Below are 16,603 nucleotides of genomic sequence, written 5' to 3' on the forward strand. Positions count from 1 at the left end.
ATAGGGAGAAGATAAGGAACAAGTTTACAGGTAAGTATCAAAAATTAATCCTCATGCTAAATGCTCACATTTATGTCTTCTGCCAGGTATAGCACATTGGTAATATTCTGTACTGGCCTGAGGTGACTAGAGTAAAACCCCAGTGTGCTGCCCTGCTCTACAATTGCCTAAGCCCACAGATGTAACTCATCCCAGTTAAACACAGAGGCATCAGCTTCAAATTTAGCTACTAAATCATAAAATCCCACCCAGATTTTCATCCTAAACTGATACTCCTTGAATTTTCTCTACAGTCATTTCACTGCTTTATTCCTATCACTAATATCCAATCCAGCTGCATTCATTCTCTAACCTGATTTTGGCTTCTACACCAACAGAGACCAAGGAGTTTGCCGATTCCTCAGACATAGATCGCTGAAGAGTTGGAATTAGCTGTTTGCTGTTATCCACTTCTGCTTCAGCATCCTCTTCTGCAGATTGTTCTTTGACTTCTGCTTAACAGTAAACAAGAGAAAACAAAGAGTCATTTTTGTATTTATATTAATCACTCGTGAATTTATCTATAAAGCACAGGTCATAATGTAAAAAGAAACAACAAATAACAATACTTCACTAATACAAGAAAAGTTTATGCGCATAATTAGTGGTATTGTGCATCTTTATTCTCTACTGCAAAATGATTATCAAAATAATGTGAAACATGGTATACTTTTCCTTGTGCCCAAATTATAGCTGACTCAGAGAAGTTTCATCCTAGTAATAAATGTTAAGAATCTTGGCCAGGCATGGTGGCTCATGCCTGTAATCTCCGCACTTTGAGAGGCCAAGGCAAGCAAATCCCTTGAGCTCAGGAGTTTCAGATCGGCCTGGGCAAGATGGTGAAACCTCATCTCAACAAAATATGTAAAAATTAGCCAGGCAAGGTGGGGAGTACTTATAATGTCAGGAGGCTGAGATGGAAGGATATGCCTTGAACCTGGGAGGTGGAGGCTGCAGTGAGTTGGGATCGTGCCACTGTACTCAGGCCTAGGTGACAAAGCCAGACTCTGTCTCAAAAAAAAAAAAAAAAAAAAATCTTATTTTTGGCCAGGTGTGGTGGCTCACACATGTAATCCCAGCACCTTGGGAGGCTGAGGCAGGCATATTGCTTGAGCCCAGTAGTTCAAGACAGCCTGGGAAACATGGGACACCCCATCTCTACAAAAAATTAGCCAAGCATAGTGGCACACGCCTGTAGTCCTAGCTACTCAGGTGGCTGAGGTGAGAGAATCAATCAAGCCCCGGCAGTTAAGGCTACAGTGAGCTGTGATGGTACCACTGGACTCCAGCCTGAGCAACACATCTAGATCCTACCTCAACAACAACAACAACAACAAAAGATATTTTTTTCTTTTTTGTGTTTTTTTTTTTTTTTTTTTTTTTTTTTTGATGGAGTCTCACTCTGTCACACAGGCTGGAATGCAATGGCACGATCTGGACTCACTGCTACCTCTGCCTCCCGGGTTCAAGCGATTCTCCTGCCTCAGCCTCCCGAATAGCTGGGATTACAGGCGCCCACCACCATGCCTGGCTAATTTTTGTATTTTTAGTAGAGACTGGGTTTCACCACGTTGGCCAGGCTGGTCTTAAACTCCTGACCTCAGATGATCCACCCGCCTCGGCTTCCCAAAGTGCTAGAATTATAGGCATGAGCCACTGTGCCTGGCCAAAAAAAAGAATCTTATTTTCAGGATTATAGCAATTGGTCTACAGAACAAATGTATTTCAAAGTGACTCATTAAAAATTGTTTCACACTTTATAAAATCATCATTAAAAGACTCATTATGTATCCTAATTATTAGCCATTCTAAAAACTTAATATTTGAAAAGGACAAACCTTCACTTTATTGCCTTTTTCCATTCTCCTTGAATCCAACCCAAAACACCTTAAATGTTCTTTCTCAGGAGGCAGCCTAACAGCTGAGAGGATTTCCACACACCACTACCCCTAACATCATTCTTCTTGTTTAATAAAAATTATATGTCCACTCTGTCTGGCATGCTCTATTACTACAATGAAGGGACATTACACCTCCCCACCAGTGCTCATGATGCAGTTCCATGCTCTTGGCTGGCTCCTTCTTTTCTAACCTGAAATTTGTTTAGACCTTTCTGCATCACTAACCCCAAACAAACAAAAAAAATCTTAAAGTCCTTTCAAGCGCCTCTTCTCTGTCTTTCCTTTTACCACCAAATGAGAGATGGCATGACTGAACTCTACTACCTTCCCCTTCAACTATACTTTTCTAATTGTATCCAGCCTCCTATTATAACAATTATTCTCAGCTGGGTGTGGTGACGCACACCTGAAATCCCAGCACTTTGGGAGGCCAAGGTGAGTGGATCACCTGAGGTCCGGAGTTCGAGACCAGCCTGACCAACCTGGTGAAACCCCATCTACTAAAAATATAAAATTAGCCAGGCGTGGTGGCACATGCCTGTAATCCCAGCTACTCGGGAGGCTGAGGCAGGAGAATCGCTTAAAACTGGGAGGTGAAGGTTGCAGTGAGCCGAGATCATGCCATTGCACTCCAGCCTGGGTAACAGGAGCGAAACTGTCTCAAAACACACACACACACCGCACACACATAATTATTCTCGTCAACACCACCAATGGACCAACAGCAAAAGAATTAACAATCCAGTTACCACCCACAAGCTTTCTTCAAATATCCTAAAAATTCACTTCACACCAGGACCACTTCCTCCTTAGTGAAATGATCTTCTATCTTTTATAAGCACAGAGATATAATAGTCTAATATCTATCTCTTCAGCTGATTTCCTTTAGACCTCTAAATATAAGTATAGCCCTCTAAACATCCTTTATATACTCCTGGGGTTGGGTGGTTGTTTTTGTTTTTGAGAAAAGGACTCACTCTGTTGCCCATGCTGGAGGGCAGTAGTATGATCATTCGCATTCTTGGGCTCAAGCAATCCTCTCGCCTCAGTCTCCCAAGCAGCTGGGACCACAGGCACATGTCACCACATTCTTTTTCTTTTTTTTGTAGAGATGGGGGTCTCACTATGTTGCCCAGGCTAGTCTCAAACTCCTGGCCTCAAATCATCCTCCTGCCTTGGCCTCCCAAAGTGCCAAGAATACAGGCATGAGTCACTGCACCCAGCCTATAAGCTCCTGTTTGAAGAACTTATTTATTATCCACATTTCAACAATTTCCTCTGGACTTTATGATTTGTAAGTCAACATCTCTAGCACTAACTCCTCTCCTGAGTTCCACACCATATTTCAACTATACACTAGACATATTTAGCAGCTTGAACACTAAATTTCACACAAAACTTTATCTCTTATCGCTCAGATTAGCACTTCAGTCTGACTTCCTTCTTTTAAAAAAAAAAAAACTATCTTCTACATTCAAAATGAATTTTAGAAAAGTATTTTGAAAAACAAACAATTTGTATAACTATTCTTGCGTAGTTAGAAAAAACTACAAATAACTGTAAATCCTATCAAATCATAAAATTAATGATAACATGAAGCATCAAACAGATGGTTTTGGTTTTCATACTTAAAATAACATGTTTCTTTTCTTTTTTAAAAAATTGAAATAGAAAAGCTGACCTTAAATTAAGTGTTTATACGGTCTATCAATCAAGGTATCCTGTCTATCCCTAGAGACAAAATTGATAAAGTATGTAGAATCAAATCTACAAATACATAAGCTTGTATTCAAAAGGAACAATAAAATGAAAATTTACATTTCTATGTGACAAATGACCTTATGAACAAAACGAATGTGTCACAGATGAGAGAAAATAAATACAATTTGAATCCCCCCCAAAAAAGGTATTCAGATCAAGAATAGCTAAATAACTATATAAATTGGTTCTAAGACATGAGAAAGTTTAATAGCAAAAGGTGTCTGCTCTGTTAGTTAAAATCAAAGGCTTGGAATCCAATGGTTCCGAGTCTGCATTCTAGCTCTGCCATCTGCTAGCAATGTTACCTTTGGCAAGTTATTTAACTTCATCTCAATTTTACTTTGCTCGTCATTTAAAAGACAGACAATACCATCTAGTATAAAACTGTCTTTATGATCCAAAAAAAAAGAACGCATGAAAAGCACTTAGCTCAATGTCTTAAGTGTAGTGATGTAGCTGTTATTCTGATGACCTCTATCTACATTCACACACTATAGTCTATGGATTCACTTGTCCACCTCGCCTATACAATTTGTATTTGTTTTTTTTTTTGTTTTTTTTTGTTTTTTTCAGACAGAGTCTCGCTCTGTCGCCCAGGCTGGAGTGCAGTGGCACAATCTCGGCTCACTGCAAGCTCTGCCTCCCAGGTTCACGCCATTCTCCTGCCTCAGCCTCCAAAGTAGCTGGGACTACAGGCGCCCGCCACCACACCTGGCTAATTTTTTGTATTTTTCAGTAGAGACAGGGTTTCACTGTGTTAGCCAGGATGGTCACGATCTCCTGACCTCGTGATCCGCCCACCTCGGCCTCCCAAAGTGCTGGGATTACAGGCATGAGCCACCGTGCCCGGGCCTCATCTACTCAATTTCTAATTCTTGATGTCACATCATGAATTAATTAAATTGCATTATGAGAATTAATGGGAATAAAGAGGACATTTATTTAGCCCCTCCTGGCTCTATGCTCCAGAGTTAATATATCATTAATTTAGAATGGTTATTTACCAAACAAAATTTTGAGTAACAAGTACATACTATAATTTCTACTCAAATGGCAGTCATTACAAAGATAGTCAAGATCCCTATGTTTAATGGATCTAGATGAAAGACTGAAAATAAAAATAGGACACAATAATAATGATGCTGGTAAGCACATGGCATGATGGGAGTTAAGGGGAAGAAGTGGGGAATACAGCTCAGAAAGGCTTCAGAAAGGTATTAGAAGCCCAGCTAAAACTAAAAGGATAAATCAAAGTGTGCCTAATAGTTCTCTCTCAAGTCTTCTCTTTTAAAAAAAGAATAACATCTAACATATTTTCTTCATTTAAAAGATAAGGAAACTAAAATCTGAAAGTTAATTACAAGCTCAAGATCACAAAGCTAACAGGAAACAAAGCTGGGATCCAAAATCGGGTTGTGTAACTCTAAAGCCTGATGTGCTCTTTTCACTACTTCCACTGCCTGGCACAGCATCAAAGTGTAGCATGTAAGTTTTATAAACACATCAATATTAAAGATAAATGTTAACAGTCTTACTAGGACCGTGTTACTGAGGGATCATTACTGAATATAAAGACTATGAGATAACCAAAAATACTCTTTTTTAAGCACTGCTGAATAAAATTATGAAGTGGACAGAACATTTATCTCACAGCCAAGTTCACAGAAATAAAGTATTTTGATTTTGAACAATTACAAAAGTATTTGCCTCAAAGGTTAAATACTTCTTTGAAAGGACTGTGTGTAGCCTACAAATATACTGAACAAACTTACCGATATTGATAGCATAACAGGCTATTACAAAAATATTTTAGAGGTCAATTTTGGACTCCCTTATCAATACATTAGTATATTCTTGCAAAGCATCCTACTTTTTCAATGGATTTTTAAAGTTTACTTATTCAAGGGTTATAGAATTTTAGAGGGAGAAATTACTTCTTTATTTTTACTAACCTCTAATTTTTATTCACTTCGAAAATTTAGAATTCCAAGAAAATATTAAGAACGTAAGCAACAAGCACAGTGGTATTGGTGGATACCTAAATCTTTGTCACCAACAGAAATCACGGATATTTTCTTATCACATGCAGTTGTTGCAGATAACCCAAAATACCATTCACCCTCATCACTACTTCAAAATTACAGTAGTTATTAAATTCACTGCTAGATTTTATAATTTAAGTGAATTAAAAAGATGTTACAAAATTACAAGTTTGGCTTATTTTTATTTCAATGCAATTGTTTATCTTTGTGATCCTATTTTGGTGTATTTTTATTTTATTCATTTAAAAACATTATTTGAAAAAGAGTCCATGGACTACATCATAGTACCAAAGGGGACTATGGCACTGAAAAAGTTAAGAACCCCTGTTCTGTATGTGCCATTCGCGAGACCACACCCTCAATTTGACTATATGCTCTATGAAAACAGGCACTGTTATCTGTTTTTATAAACCAGAGCTATCACAAAACCTGAATGATGTTTGATAGTTGCTTAATTAATGTTAATTATATAATATAAAGCAAGCAGATAAATCTCATGTATAGACACAAAGATTTATAAAAAGCACAGAGAAAAATAATATATTTAAAATGAACTCGTATTTACTAACTATGCAAGTAAACAGACATTCATTATCGACTAGTTATCCAAAAAATATGCCTTCTCCCTCTATGCTTTAATCAACTTTTTTTTTTTAAGAGATGGGATCATGCTCTGTCACCCAGGCTAGAGTACAGTGGCACAATCATGGCTCATCATAACCTCAAACTCCTGGGCTCAAGGTATCCTCCCACCTCAGCTTCCCCACTAGCCAGGACTACAAGGCACATGCGATCATGCCTGGCTAATTTTTTTTTTTTTTTTTTTTTTTGTAGAGACAAGGATTAACTATGTTGCCCAGGCTGGTCTCAAACTCCTGGACTCCAGTTATCCTCCCACCTCAGCCTCCCAAAGTGCTAGAATTACAGGCATGAGCCACCATCACCATGCCCAGCGTAATCAGCTATTAAATAGAATAACTGACTTCCCTTACCTCCAGAGAATGGCAATATTTTTCATGCTTGCTTCCTACTAAAACTACAGAAGAAAACATAGCTAAGAAATTGTGTAACCATGTCCCTCCCTTCTTTTGAAAGAAGTCTGCCTACTGACAGTTATGCTTTCTGGATATATCTCCTTGAATCTAGTGTATCCAATGTCATCAAAATTGTGTTGTAAAGCTAAAACATTAGCACTATATTAGAAAAAGCAAATTATTTATTAACCCCATCTTTATTCACTAAACTACTTAAAATATTGACACTGATTAATAATACGAATATAGTTGCTGCTTTCACAGAACAATGTAAGCAACTAAAAGTAAATACACAAAAAAAGCACTAATTTTCTCTGGGAGTTAACACTGTTACAGGTGACTTACTCTCTTTATACTCACCCACAGTTCCATAAATTTCTACAAATATACATTACTGTTATAATATTTAATGTGATTTTTTAATGCAAACTCAAAAAGCTTAAGAGTCCAATACTTGTCAAAAGCCAAAAAATATATGGGCATTAATTTAAATAGTAATTGTTTAAGCAGGATAGACTGCTAATAAATGAAAAAAAATAGTGACTGTTAGAAGTCAACTGTTCTCGGTCGGTGCCGCATCCCCAGCCCGCCGCCATGGCAGCCTACAAACTGGTGCTGATCCGGCACGGCGAGAGCACATGGAACCTGGAGAACCGCTTCAGCGGCTGGTACGACGCCGACCTGAGCCCGGCGGGCCACGAGGAGGCGAAGCGCGGCGGGCAGGCGCTACGAGATGCTGGCTATGAGTTTGACATCTGCTTCACCTCAGTGCAGAAGAGAGCGATCCGGACGCTCTGGACCGTGCTAGATGCCATTGATCAGATGTGGCTGCCAGTGGTGAGGACTTGGCGCCTCAATGAGCGGCACTATGGGGGTCTAACCGGTCTCAATAAAGCAGAAACTGCTGCAAAGCATGGTGAGGCCCAGGTGAAGATCTGGAGGCGCTCCTATGATGTCCCACCACCTCCGATGGAGCCCGACCATCCTTTCTACAGCAACATCAGTAAGGATCGCAGGTATGCAGACCTCACAGAAGATCAGCTACCCTCCTGCGAGAGTCTGAAGGATACTATTGCCAGAGCTCTGCCCTTCTGGAATGAAGAAATAGTTCCCCAGATCAAGGAGGGGAAACGTGTACTGATTGCAGCCCATGGCAACAGCCTCCGGGGCATTGTCAAGCATCTGGAGGGTCTCTCTGAAGAGGCTATCATGGAGCTGAACCTGCCGACTGGTATTCCCATTGTCTATGAATTGGACAAGAACTTGAAGCCTATCAAGTCCATGCAGTTTCTGGGGGATGAAGAGACGGTGCGCAAAGCCATGGAAGCTGTGGCTGCCCAGGGCAAGGCCAAGAAGTGAAGACCGGCGGGGAGGATACTGTCCCCAGGAGCACCCTCTCTGCCCATCTTGTCCCTCTGCCCCTCCCACCTGCACATGTCACACTGACCACATCTGTAGACATCTTGAGTTGTAGCTGCAGATGGGGACCAGTGGCTCCCATTTTCATTTTAGCCATTTTGTCTCCTGCACCCACTCCCTTCATACAATCTAGTCGGAATAGCAGTTCTAGAGCACAGGTTCTCCGCCTAAGCTGTGGAAAAGCTCCCCTTACCCAACAGAGTTTAAAAGTAGTGACTTGGGTTTTTGCGAGTGCTTTGTTTACTAAGGGCTTGTGGGAAGGAACCATGCTAAGCCATGACCAATGAGGAGAAGCAACAGAGCCTGTCTGTCCCCATGAGCCAGTCTTCTGCTCTTCTGCAGTCAGGCCACTGCCTTGGGGGGCTCTAGTCATTCCAGTGGAAGATGAATGTAGCCTGCATGGTGATGTGACAAATGTTTCCTCCCTGACCCCAGAGGATCTGGCTCTAGGTTGGGATCAGTCCTGAATTTCGTTATGTGTTACATTTACTTTTATTAAAAAAGCATAGTATATATAAATAATACAAAACAGTAACCCTTCTGCGGTTTCTTGTGGCGGTTGAAATAGTCCCACATGTGGTCAGCAGAAAATAAGCCATTCCTCATACCAATAGAGGATCAGCTCCTTGACTTCTGAGGGGCAGGAGTGCTTCCTGGTGTGTGTATTAGAATCCCTGCCTTGTTTTGTGGCAGTGAAATGCCTCTTGGTCCTGTCCAAGTGTGTCTTTCACTGATTTCTGAATCATGTTCTAGTTGCTTGACCCTGCCACATGGGTCCAGTGTTCATCTGGGCATAACTGTACTAAATCCTTTTTTCCAGATCAGTATAATAAAGGAGTGATGTGCAATAGCAAAAAAAAAAAAAAAAAAAAAAAAAGAAGTCAACTGTTCTCTAGGTGTTTTATTTAGTTGTTATCAGTATTTCCTTTAGTTTTCCTACATAAGTTTTAAATGTTAATGGAGTTTTTTGCAATTAATAAAAGAAACTAAAATAAACCAACAAATTACAACATACATCTTTATAACAATTATTTCTACCAATATTGATCTTCTTCTGAAATTTAACTTTATCTAGGCCTTAAAAACAAAAATCAACCAATGAAACTGTCTTGGATCCTCTAGACCAGCCCAGGTGTCACCTGAATAGCAATAAATGACTCTGGTTGATGCCAGCAGAGCAGAACTGCCCAGCCAAGCCTGACCTAAATTCCTAACCCACAAGATCATGAAATATGTTTGCTTTTTAAGCCACTGTGTTCTGAAATGATGTTACGTGGCAATAAGCAGCTGAACTTTTCATTTTAAACTTCAGTTTGAAAATTATGTATGGCTTATCAAAGACATATAGGTGTCTTTGCTTCACCATCTCTTCAACTAAACCGTCGAAGCAGTCAGTATTTCAAACACTGACAGTAACTACAAAAGAAAAAAGCTCACGAGGGTTTTGCTGCAGTCCAGAAGTGACCCATATGATTTCCACCTACAATTCACTGGACACAGTCATATGGGCCCCTCAAGCAGGCTTGGAGCTGTGTAATTCCACCACATATCCAGAAGGGAGAGTGCCAGAGCTATTTGACAGACAACACCAATATCTACCAACACAATATATAATTTTAAATAATATACTAAAGTTAGTGAAAAATATTATCCAAAGAAAAACCTGATACTTCAAAAAGAGAAGAGTCAATTACAAACTTTCATATCAAAAAAAGAAAGGACAGGTAAAGTTAAATTGTTAGGCCAATTAATGTAACAAGAATCCAGGCTTTTTCTTTGTGCCAAATGTCACCGTAATCTGTTGTCAATTAGCAGCTATACTCAAAATGTACAAACAATAATTTGGGTTGCCCACTTTTTAAAATAATATCACTAAAGTTTCTCCTTGTAAATAAAGGCATATATGGGGTTTACACAAAGTTGTATACTTAAACCATATGCAAATAACCAAAAGGCGCTGAAGTAAAGTAACACATGTATGGCTTTGGAACTCCAATTCCACCTGTCTCATCAAGTGTACTGACAAAGCAAAAGACCCCTATCTTGTCTATGTCAATTAAATACTAACATCTGAAAGCCACCACTAAATAAGAACCAATAGTCATTACATAAGCAACAGCTAAAAATTAACAAACAATTAGACCAGAAGATAATCCAAGATTTTGATACATAACTCCAGGCAGTATGAGAGGCATCATTAGTGGAAATCCCTCAAAGATTAGTCACAAATGGTAATCCTGATATTAAATCCGATAGTTTTACTATTTTAATAAGAATTATTATTTATGAGACATTTATAATAATGGATAGATATTAACTTAGTTATTAACTATTAATTATAGTCCATTCCACTATAGTTATAACTGGCTTACCAAATTAGAAAAGGGATATAACTATAGTTAATACATGTAAAAAGCTAAACTGAAAAATCAACAACTCTTGCTAGATCCATAAGGTCAATAAAGTCACAGGGCAAACAGGTACCCTCAGAACTGGAGGGACAGACACGAATCACAACTTACCTGAGCAGAAACCCATGGGTAAAAACCTCCATGGGTACAAAAACCTGAACCATCATTGACAAAACGCTGGAGGTTCAGTGTGGACAAGTCTGGAAGATAAAAACTACAGAGGGACCCAGTCATTGTGGGGCCCCACGGTTTTGTGTTTTACCTCTAGGGGCTCTACCAGTTTCTCACAGTGAATTTCACAGAAAAATCTCTTCTTGCTTTCAACAGCAGGAGGGGAAAAGGAACCATTTCTCTTAACAAGGCCTGCCTTCAGGAGAAACTATTTAACTAGAGCCTAACCTATGAGAAGAGAAATAAACCCCAGCCAGTTCTAGCCTAAGAGAACTATCTAACTCTAGCCCATTCTAGGCCATTCTGCCCCACCTAAAAGCAGTGAAAGGGCAGGGTGGGGAGGAGAGTAAAAACTCAAACATCCCCCCCCCATTCTACAAGGCCCACCACATTAGTAAAGGCCTATTTACAGCTGTTGTCTTTACCCAGTGCACTACATCTGGCTATCGAGAAAAAAAATTACAAGGTATACTAAAAAGCAAAAAACACAGTGCAGAGCAACATCAGAACTAGACTCGGAGGTAAGAGGGAATTTGAAATGATCAGATGAGGAATTTAAAGCAACTACGATTAATATGCTAACAGCTCTAATGGATAAAGCAGACAGCATGCAAGAAGACACGGGCAATGTAAGCAGAGAACTCAAAATTCTAGAGATTAAAATGATAGAGATTTTTTAAAAACTAACAGAAATGATGAATGCTTTTAGTGGGCCTATTAGTAGACCTCACACAGCTAAGGAAACAATCTCATTGCTTGAAGATATTTCAAAAGAAACCTCCAAACCTGAAAAGCAAAGAGAAAAAGACTGGAAAAAAAAAAAAAAAGAACAGAATGTTTAATACAGAAAACTACAAAAAGGTAACATGTAATGGAAATACCAAAAAGAGAAAAAAGAGAGGAAGAACAAGAAATATTCCTCAAATTAATCTCAGAAACCAAACGACAAAGAACATCAAAAAGGATAAATGCCCAAACTATAGCTGGTCACATCATATTCAAACCACAGAATACTGAAAAATCCTGAAAGAGGTCAGAGGGAAAAAAATACCTAAGGTAACAATTACATCAACTCAGAAACCATGCAAGCAAGAAGAGAGGGAATGAAATATGTAACATGTTGAGAGAAAGAAAACATCAACCTAGAATTCTGTACCCTGCAAAATTATCCTTCAAAAGTGAAGGCTTTCTCAGGCAAACAAAAATTGAAGAATTTGTTGTCAGATGACCTACCTTGCAAGAAATGTTAAAAGTCCTTCAGAGAGAACAACAACGGTAGAGGTCAAAAACTTAGATCTATATCAAGAAAGGAAGAGCATCTCAGAAGGGGTAAGTGAAGATAAAATTTAAAAAAAAACTTTTTTCTTATTAACTGATCTAACAGATAAGTTTGTTCAAAATAATATCTGCAACAATGTATTCAATTATGATTGCTTATGTATAAATACATATGCTTATGTATAAGTGAAATGACTGACAGCAATAATACAAGGGATGGGAGGAAGGAATTAGGATTATTTTGTTCTTATAAAGTACTCACATTACAAGTGAAAATTACAGTGGTGCCATCTTATCCATGGGGAATATATTCCAAGACCCCCAGTGGATGCCTGAAACCAAGTAACAGCAAACCCAATACATCCAGTATATTTTTTCAATCATACTAAGATGGCTACTAAGTGACTAAGGGGCAGGTAGCATATACAGTATGGATGTGCTGGACCAAGAGATGATTCACATCTCAGGCTGGAAGACACAAGATTTCATTATGCTACTGAAAACAGCGCACAACTTAAAATTTATGAGTTGTTTATTTCTGGAATTTCCCATTTAATATTTTCAGACCACGGTTAACTGGAGGTAACCAAAACTGTGAAAAGCAAAACCACAGTTAAAGTGGGACACTACTGCACAGTGTCATTAGAAAGTAGACTTGGGTTTGTTGTAAACATATTACAAACTCTAAGGCAACAACTAAAAAAAAAAAAAAAAAAAAAAAAGAACTATGCTAAGAAAGGACAGAAAACAGAATCATACAAATTGCTCAGTTAAAATCACAAAAGGCAGGCTGTGCGTGGTGGCTTACGCCTGTAAACCCAGCACTTTGGGAGGCCGAGGCGGGCAGATCAAGAGGTCAGGAGATCCAGACCATCCTGGCTAACACAGTGAAACACCGTCTCTACTAAAAATATAAAAAAATTAGCTGGGCAGGGTGGCGCACACCTGTAGTCCCAGCTACTCGGGAGGCTGAGGCAAGAGAATGGCATGAACCCAGGAGGCGGAGCTTGCAATGAGCCAAGACGATGCCACTGCGCTCCAGCCTGGGTAACAGAGCAAGACTCTGTCTCAAAAAATTATAATAAAATAAAATAAAATGAAACCACAAAAGGCACAAAAAGAGTGGAAGACAAAAATAAGAACAAAGAACAAGGACAATAAATAGAAAACAGTTAACAGATATGGTAGATATCCATTCCATTATATCAACAATCATCTAAAGCTGGGCATGGTGGCTCATCCCAGTAATCCCAGCACTTTAGGAGGCTGAGGCCAGCATTTCAAGACCAGCCTGGGCAACACAGCGAGAACCCGTCCATCCAAAAAAACTATTTTTTTTAATTAGCCAGGAGTGGTGGTGTGCACCAGTAGTCCCAGCTACTTGGGAAGCTGAGGTGGGAGGATGGCTTGCGCTCAAGAGTTCAAGGTTACAGTGAACTATGATGGCACCACTGCACTCCAGCCTGGGTGATACAGTGAGACTCTGTCTCTAAAAATAAAAAAGCATCACTTTGAATAACAATGGTCTAAATACACCAATTAAAAGACAGGAATTGTTATAACAGGTTGTGTTTGTTTGTTTTGTTTGTTTGTTTTGAGACAGAGTCTTGCTTTGTCACCCAGGCTGGAGTGTAATGGCACGATCTTAGCTCACTGCAACCTCCACCTCCCGGATTCAAGTGATTTTTGTGCCTCAGCCTCCTGAGTAGCTGGGACAGTACCCACCACCATGCTCGGCTAATTTTTGTATTTTTAGTAGAGGCAGGGTTTCACCATGTTGGTCAGGCTGGACTCAAACTCCTGACCTCAGGTGATCCACCCGCCTCAGCCTCCTGAAGTGCTGTGATTCCAGGTATGAGCCACCGCACATGGCCTAGAATACATTTTTTAAAGAGAAAACCCAAGCACATATTGTCTACAAAAAAACCCACTTTAACTATAATATAAAGATAAGAAATAAATGGATGGAGAAAGATATTCCAGGCTAACAATAATCAAAAGAAAGCAGGAGTAGCTACATTAATTTCAGATAGATCAGATGTCAAAAGTTAACAGGAATAAAGAAAGGTATTTTATAATGATAAAGAGGTTAATTCCCAAGACATCAGTGTGTCTAAACAGAACATCAAAATATGTGAAGCAAAAAAAATGATACAATTTCAAGGAGTAAGAGCTGAATCCACTATTATAGTTGGAAAGTTTAACACCCCTCTAAGAAATAGACCTGGCATGCAGAAAATCAGCAAAGACATAGTTGAATCTGCCACCTTTTATCAACTGGAAATAACTGACATGTAAAGACTACTTCATCAACAATAGCAGAATACACATGCTTCCCGTCCACATGCGACACTTACAAGGTAGACCACATTCTGAGCCATAAAACATACCTTAACAGATCTTAAACATAGAAATCATACAATGTCTGCTCTCAGATGACATCGGAATTCAACTAGAATTCGGTAACAGAAAGATAGCTTAAAATCCCAAAACACTGAGACATTAAACAATACACTTCTAAATAACACATAGGTCAAAGAAACCTCAAGAGAAATTAAAAAATATTTTAAACTAAGTGAAGATAAAAAGAAAATTTGTGAGATGCAGTGAAAGCAGTGCTTAGAGGAAAATTTATGGCATTTAACACATATACAGTTGACCCTCGAACAATGAGAGGGTTAGGGGCTCCAATCCCCCCCCCACCACACAGTCAAAAATCTGTGTAACTTTTGACTCCTTGAAAACTTAACTACTAATAGCCTACTGTTGACAGGAAGCCTTACCAATAACATAAACAGTAGATTAACATATATTTCTGTGTTGTATTATATACCGTATTTTTACAATAAAGTAAGCTAGAGAAAAGAAAATGTTATTAAGAAAATCATGGCCGGGCACAGTGGCTCACAACTATAATCCCAGCACTCTGGGAGGCGGAGGCGGGCAGATCAGGAGGTCAGGAGATAGAGACCATCCTGGCTAACATGGTGAAACCCCGTCACTACTAAAGATACAAAAACTTAGCTGGGCGTGGTGGCATGCACCTGTAATCCCAGCTCAGGAGGCTGAGGCAGGAGAATTGCTTGAACCTGGGAGGCAGAGGTTGCAGTGAGCCGAGATCGTGCCACTGCACTCCAGCCAGGAAGACAAGGAAAAGGAAAAGGAAAGAAAAGAAAAGAAAATCATAAGGAAGAGAAAATACATTTACAGGACCATACCGTATTTATTGATACCATAAGTTTATGTCACCTGTTTACAAGACTGTCCATCTGAAATAGTGGGCAACCTCAGCTACAGACTTCCATCTATGGTACACATCAAGCAGTTCAACTTTTTCTTGTATGTCATGACTTTGCTTCTTGTGGGGAGCACTTTAAGCATCATTAGTGGCACTTAATATGGGTCCTGTGGTGTTATGCACAATTTATAGCATTGCACTAAACATGATGAAAGATATATGAGAAGCGCCAGATCACTTTTTACCAAGATACCCAATTTACTGGAGAGATGAACTGCTCAAAGATGACTGGTATCCCATGGTGTTTTAATCAGATTACTTGCAACACTTGAGTTCACTGCAATAACAACAGGACGTGGCCACATAATTATTACAGTTGTACAGTATGTACTACAGTAAATTTTATTCAGTTATTATTTAATACTACGTTTACATTTGTTTACATTTCTCTCAACTGCCAATGGTACCACATACAGTCTTTAAGTGTGTGCTTAAGTTTTGATAAATTTTAACATTCAGTAATAGATTTGTGTATATTTTATGGTAGTAAACAATAAAACAGACAAGTATCTACATATACTTTATGCATTCATGCATACCGTTTTCTTAATTTTTTAAATATTTCTAGGTTACATAGTTCATCTACGCATTTTTTCAAATTGTCATGAATCTCCACAAAAAATTTCCAATACATTTACTGAAAAAAATCCATTTATCAGTGGATGCACACAGTTCAACCCCAAGCTATTAAAGGGTCAACTGTTTCAGAAAGGAGGGAAAAATCTACACTCAGTAATATCAGAAATGAAAAATGGGACATCACTACAGATCCCATGGAATCTTAAATATTCAAGAAATACTATTAACAACTGTATGCCCACAAATTTGATAACCTAGATGAAATGGACCAATTACTTAAAAGACACAATATGCTCAAGCTTACACGAGAAGAAATAATCTGAATATGTCTATACCTATTAAACAAACTGAATCAAAAATAAACTTCCAATATTGAACACACCCAGTTTGGTTCACTGCTGAATTCTACCAAACATTTAAGGAAGAAATTATACCACTTCTCTGTAATCTCTTTCAGGAGATAAAAGCATAAGGGAAGGCCAGGCATGGTGGCTCACACCTGTAATCCTAGCACTTTGGGAGGATGAGGCAGGTGTTCGAGGTCAGGAGTTCGAGATCAGCCTGACCAACATGGTGAAACCCCGTATCTTCTAAAAATACAAAAAAAGTGGCCAGGCATGGTGGTGGGTGTCTGTAATCCCAGCTACTGAGGAGGCTGAGGCAAGAGAAT

At 39.0% G+C, this 16,603-nt stretch overlaps 2 protein-coding genes across 20 annotated transcripts in view; one reads left to right on the plus strand and one right to left on the minus strand.

Moving 5' to 3' along the window:
• Positions 1 to 16,603, minus strand: part of KMT2C (lysine methyltransferase 2C) — a 306,855-nt gene that overhangs the window by 198,487 nt on the left and 91,765 nt on the right. For 14 of the 19 annotated variants that reach the window (XM_063641726.1, XM_063641725.1, XM_063641733.1 and 11 more), the window contains one exon: positions 353 to 494. In XM_063641726.1, the coding sequence (XP_063497796.1) occupies positions 353 to 494 (142 nt within the window). The remainder of the gene's footprint in view (positions 1 to 352; positions 495 to 16,603) is intronic. The other 5 variants (XM_063641729.1, XM_063641734.1, XM_063641730.1 and 2 more) reach the window with 1 other exon arrangement.
• Positions 6,580 to 8,731, plus strand: LOC129485233 (phosphoglycerate mutase 1). Its single transcript, XM_055284631.2, has one exon. It carries the CDS (start codon positions 7,372 to 7,374, stop codon positions 8,134 to 8,136), a length of 765 nt encoding a protein of 254 aa, XP_055140606.1. The 5' UTR covers positions 6,580 to 7,371; the 3' UTR covers positions 8,137 to 8,731.

The sequence above is a fragment of the Symphalangus syndactylus genome, chromosome 6 (genome assembly GCF_028878055.3).
Source record: "Symphalangus syndactylus isolate Jambi chromosome 6, NHGRI_mSymSyn1-v2.1_pri, whole genome shotgun sequence".
Lineage (NCBI taxonomy): Eukaryota > Metazoa > Chordata > Mammalia > Primates > Hylobatidae > Symphalangus > Symphalangus syndactylus.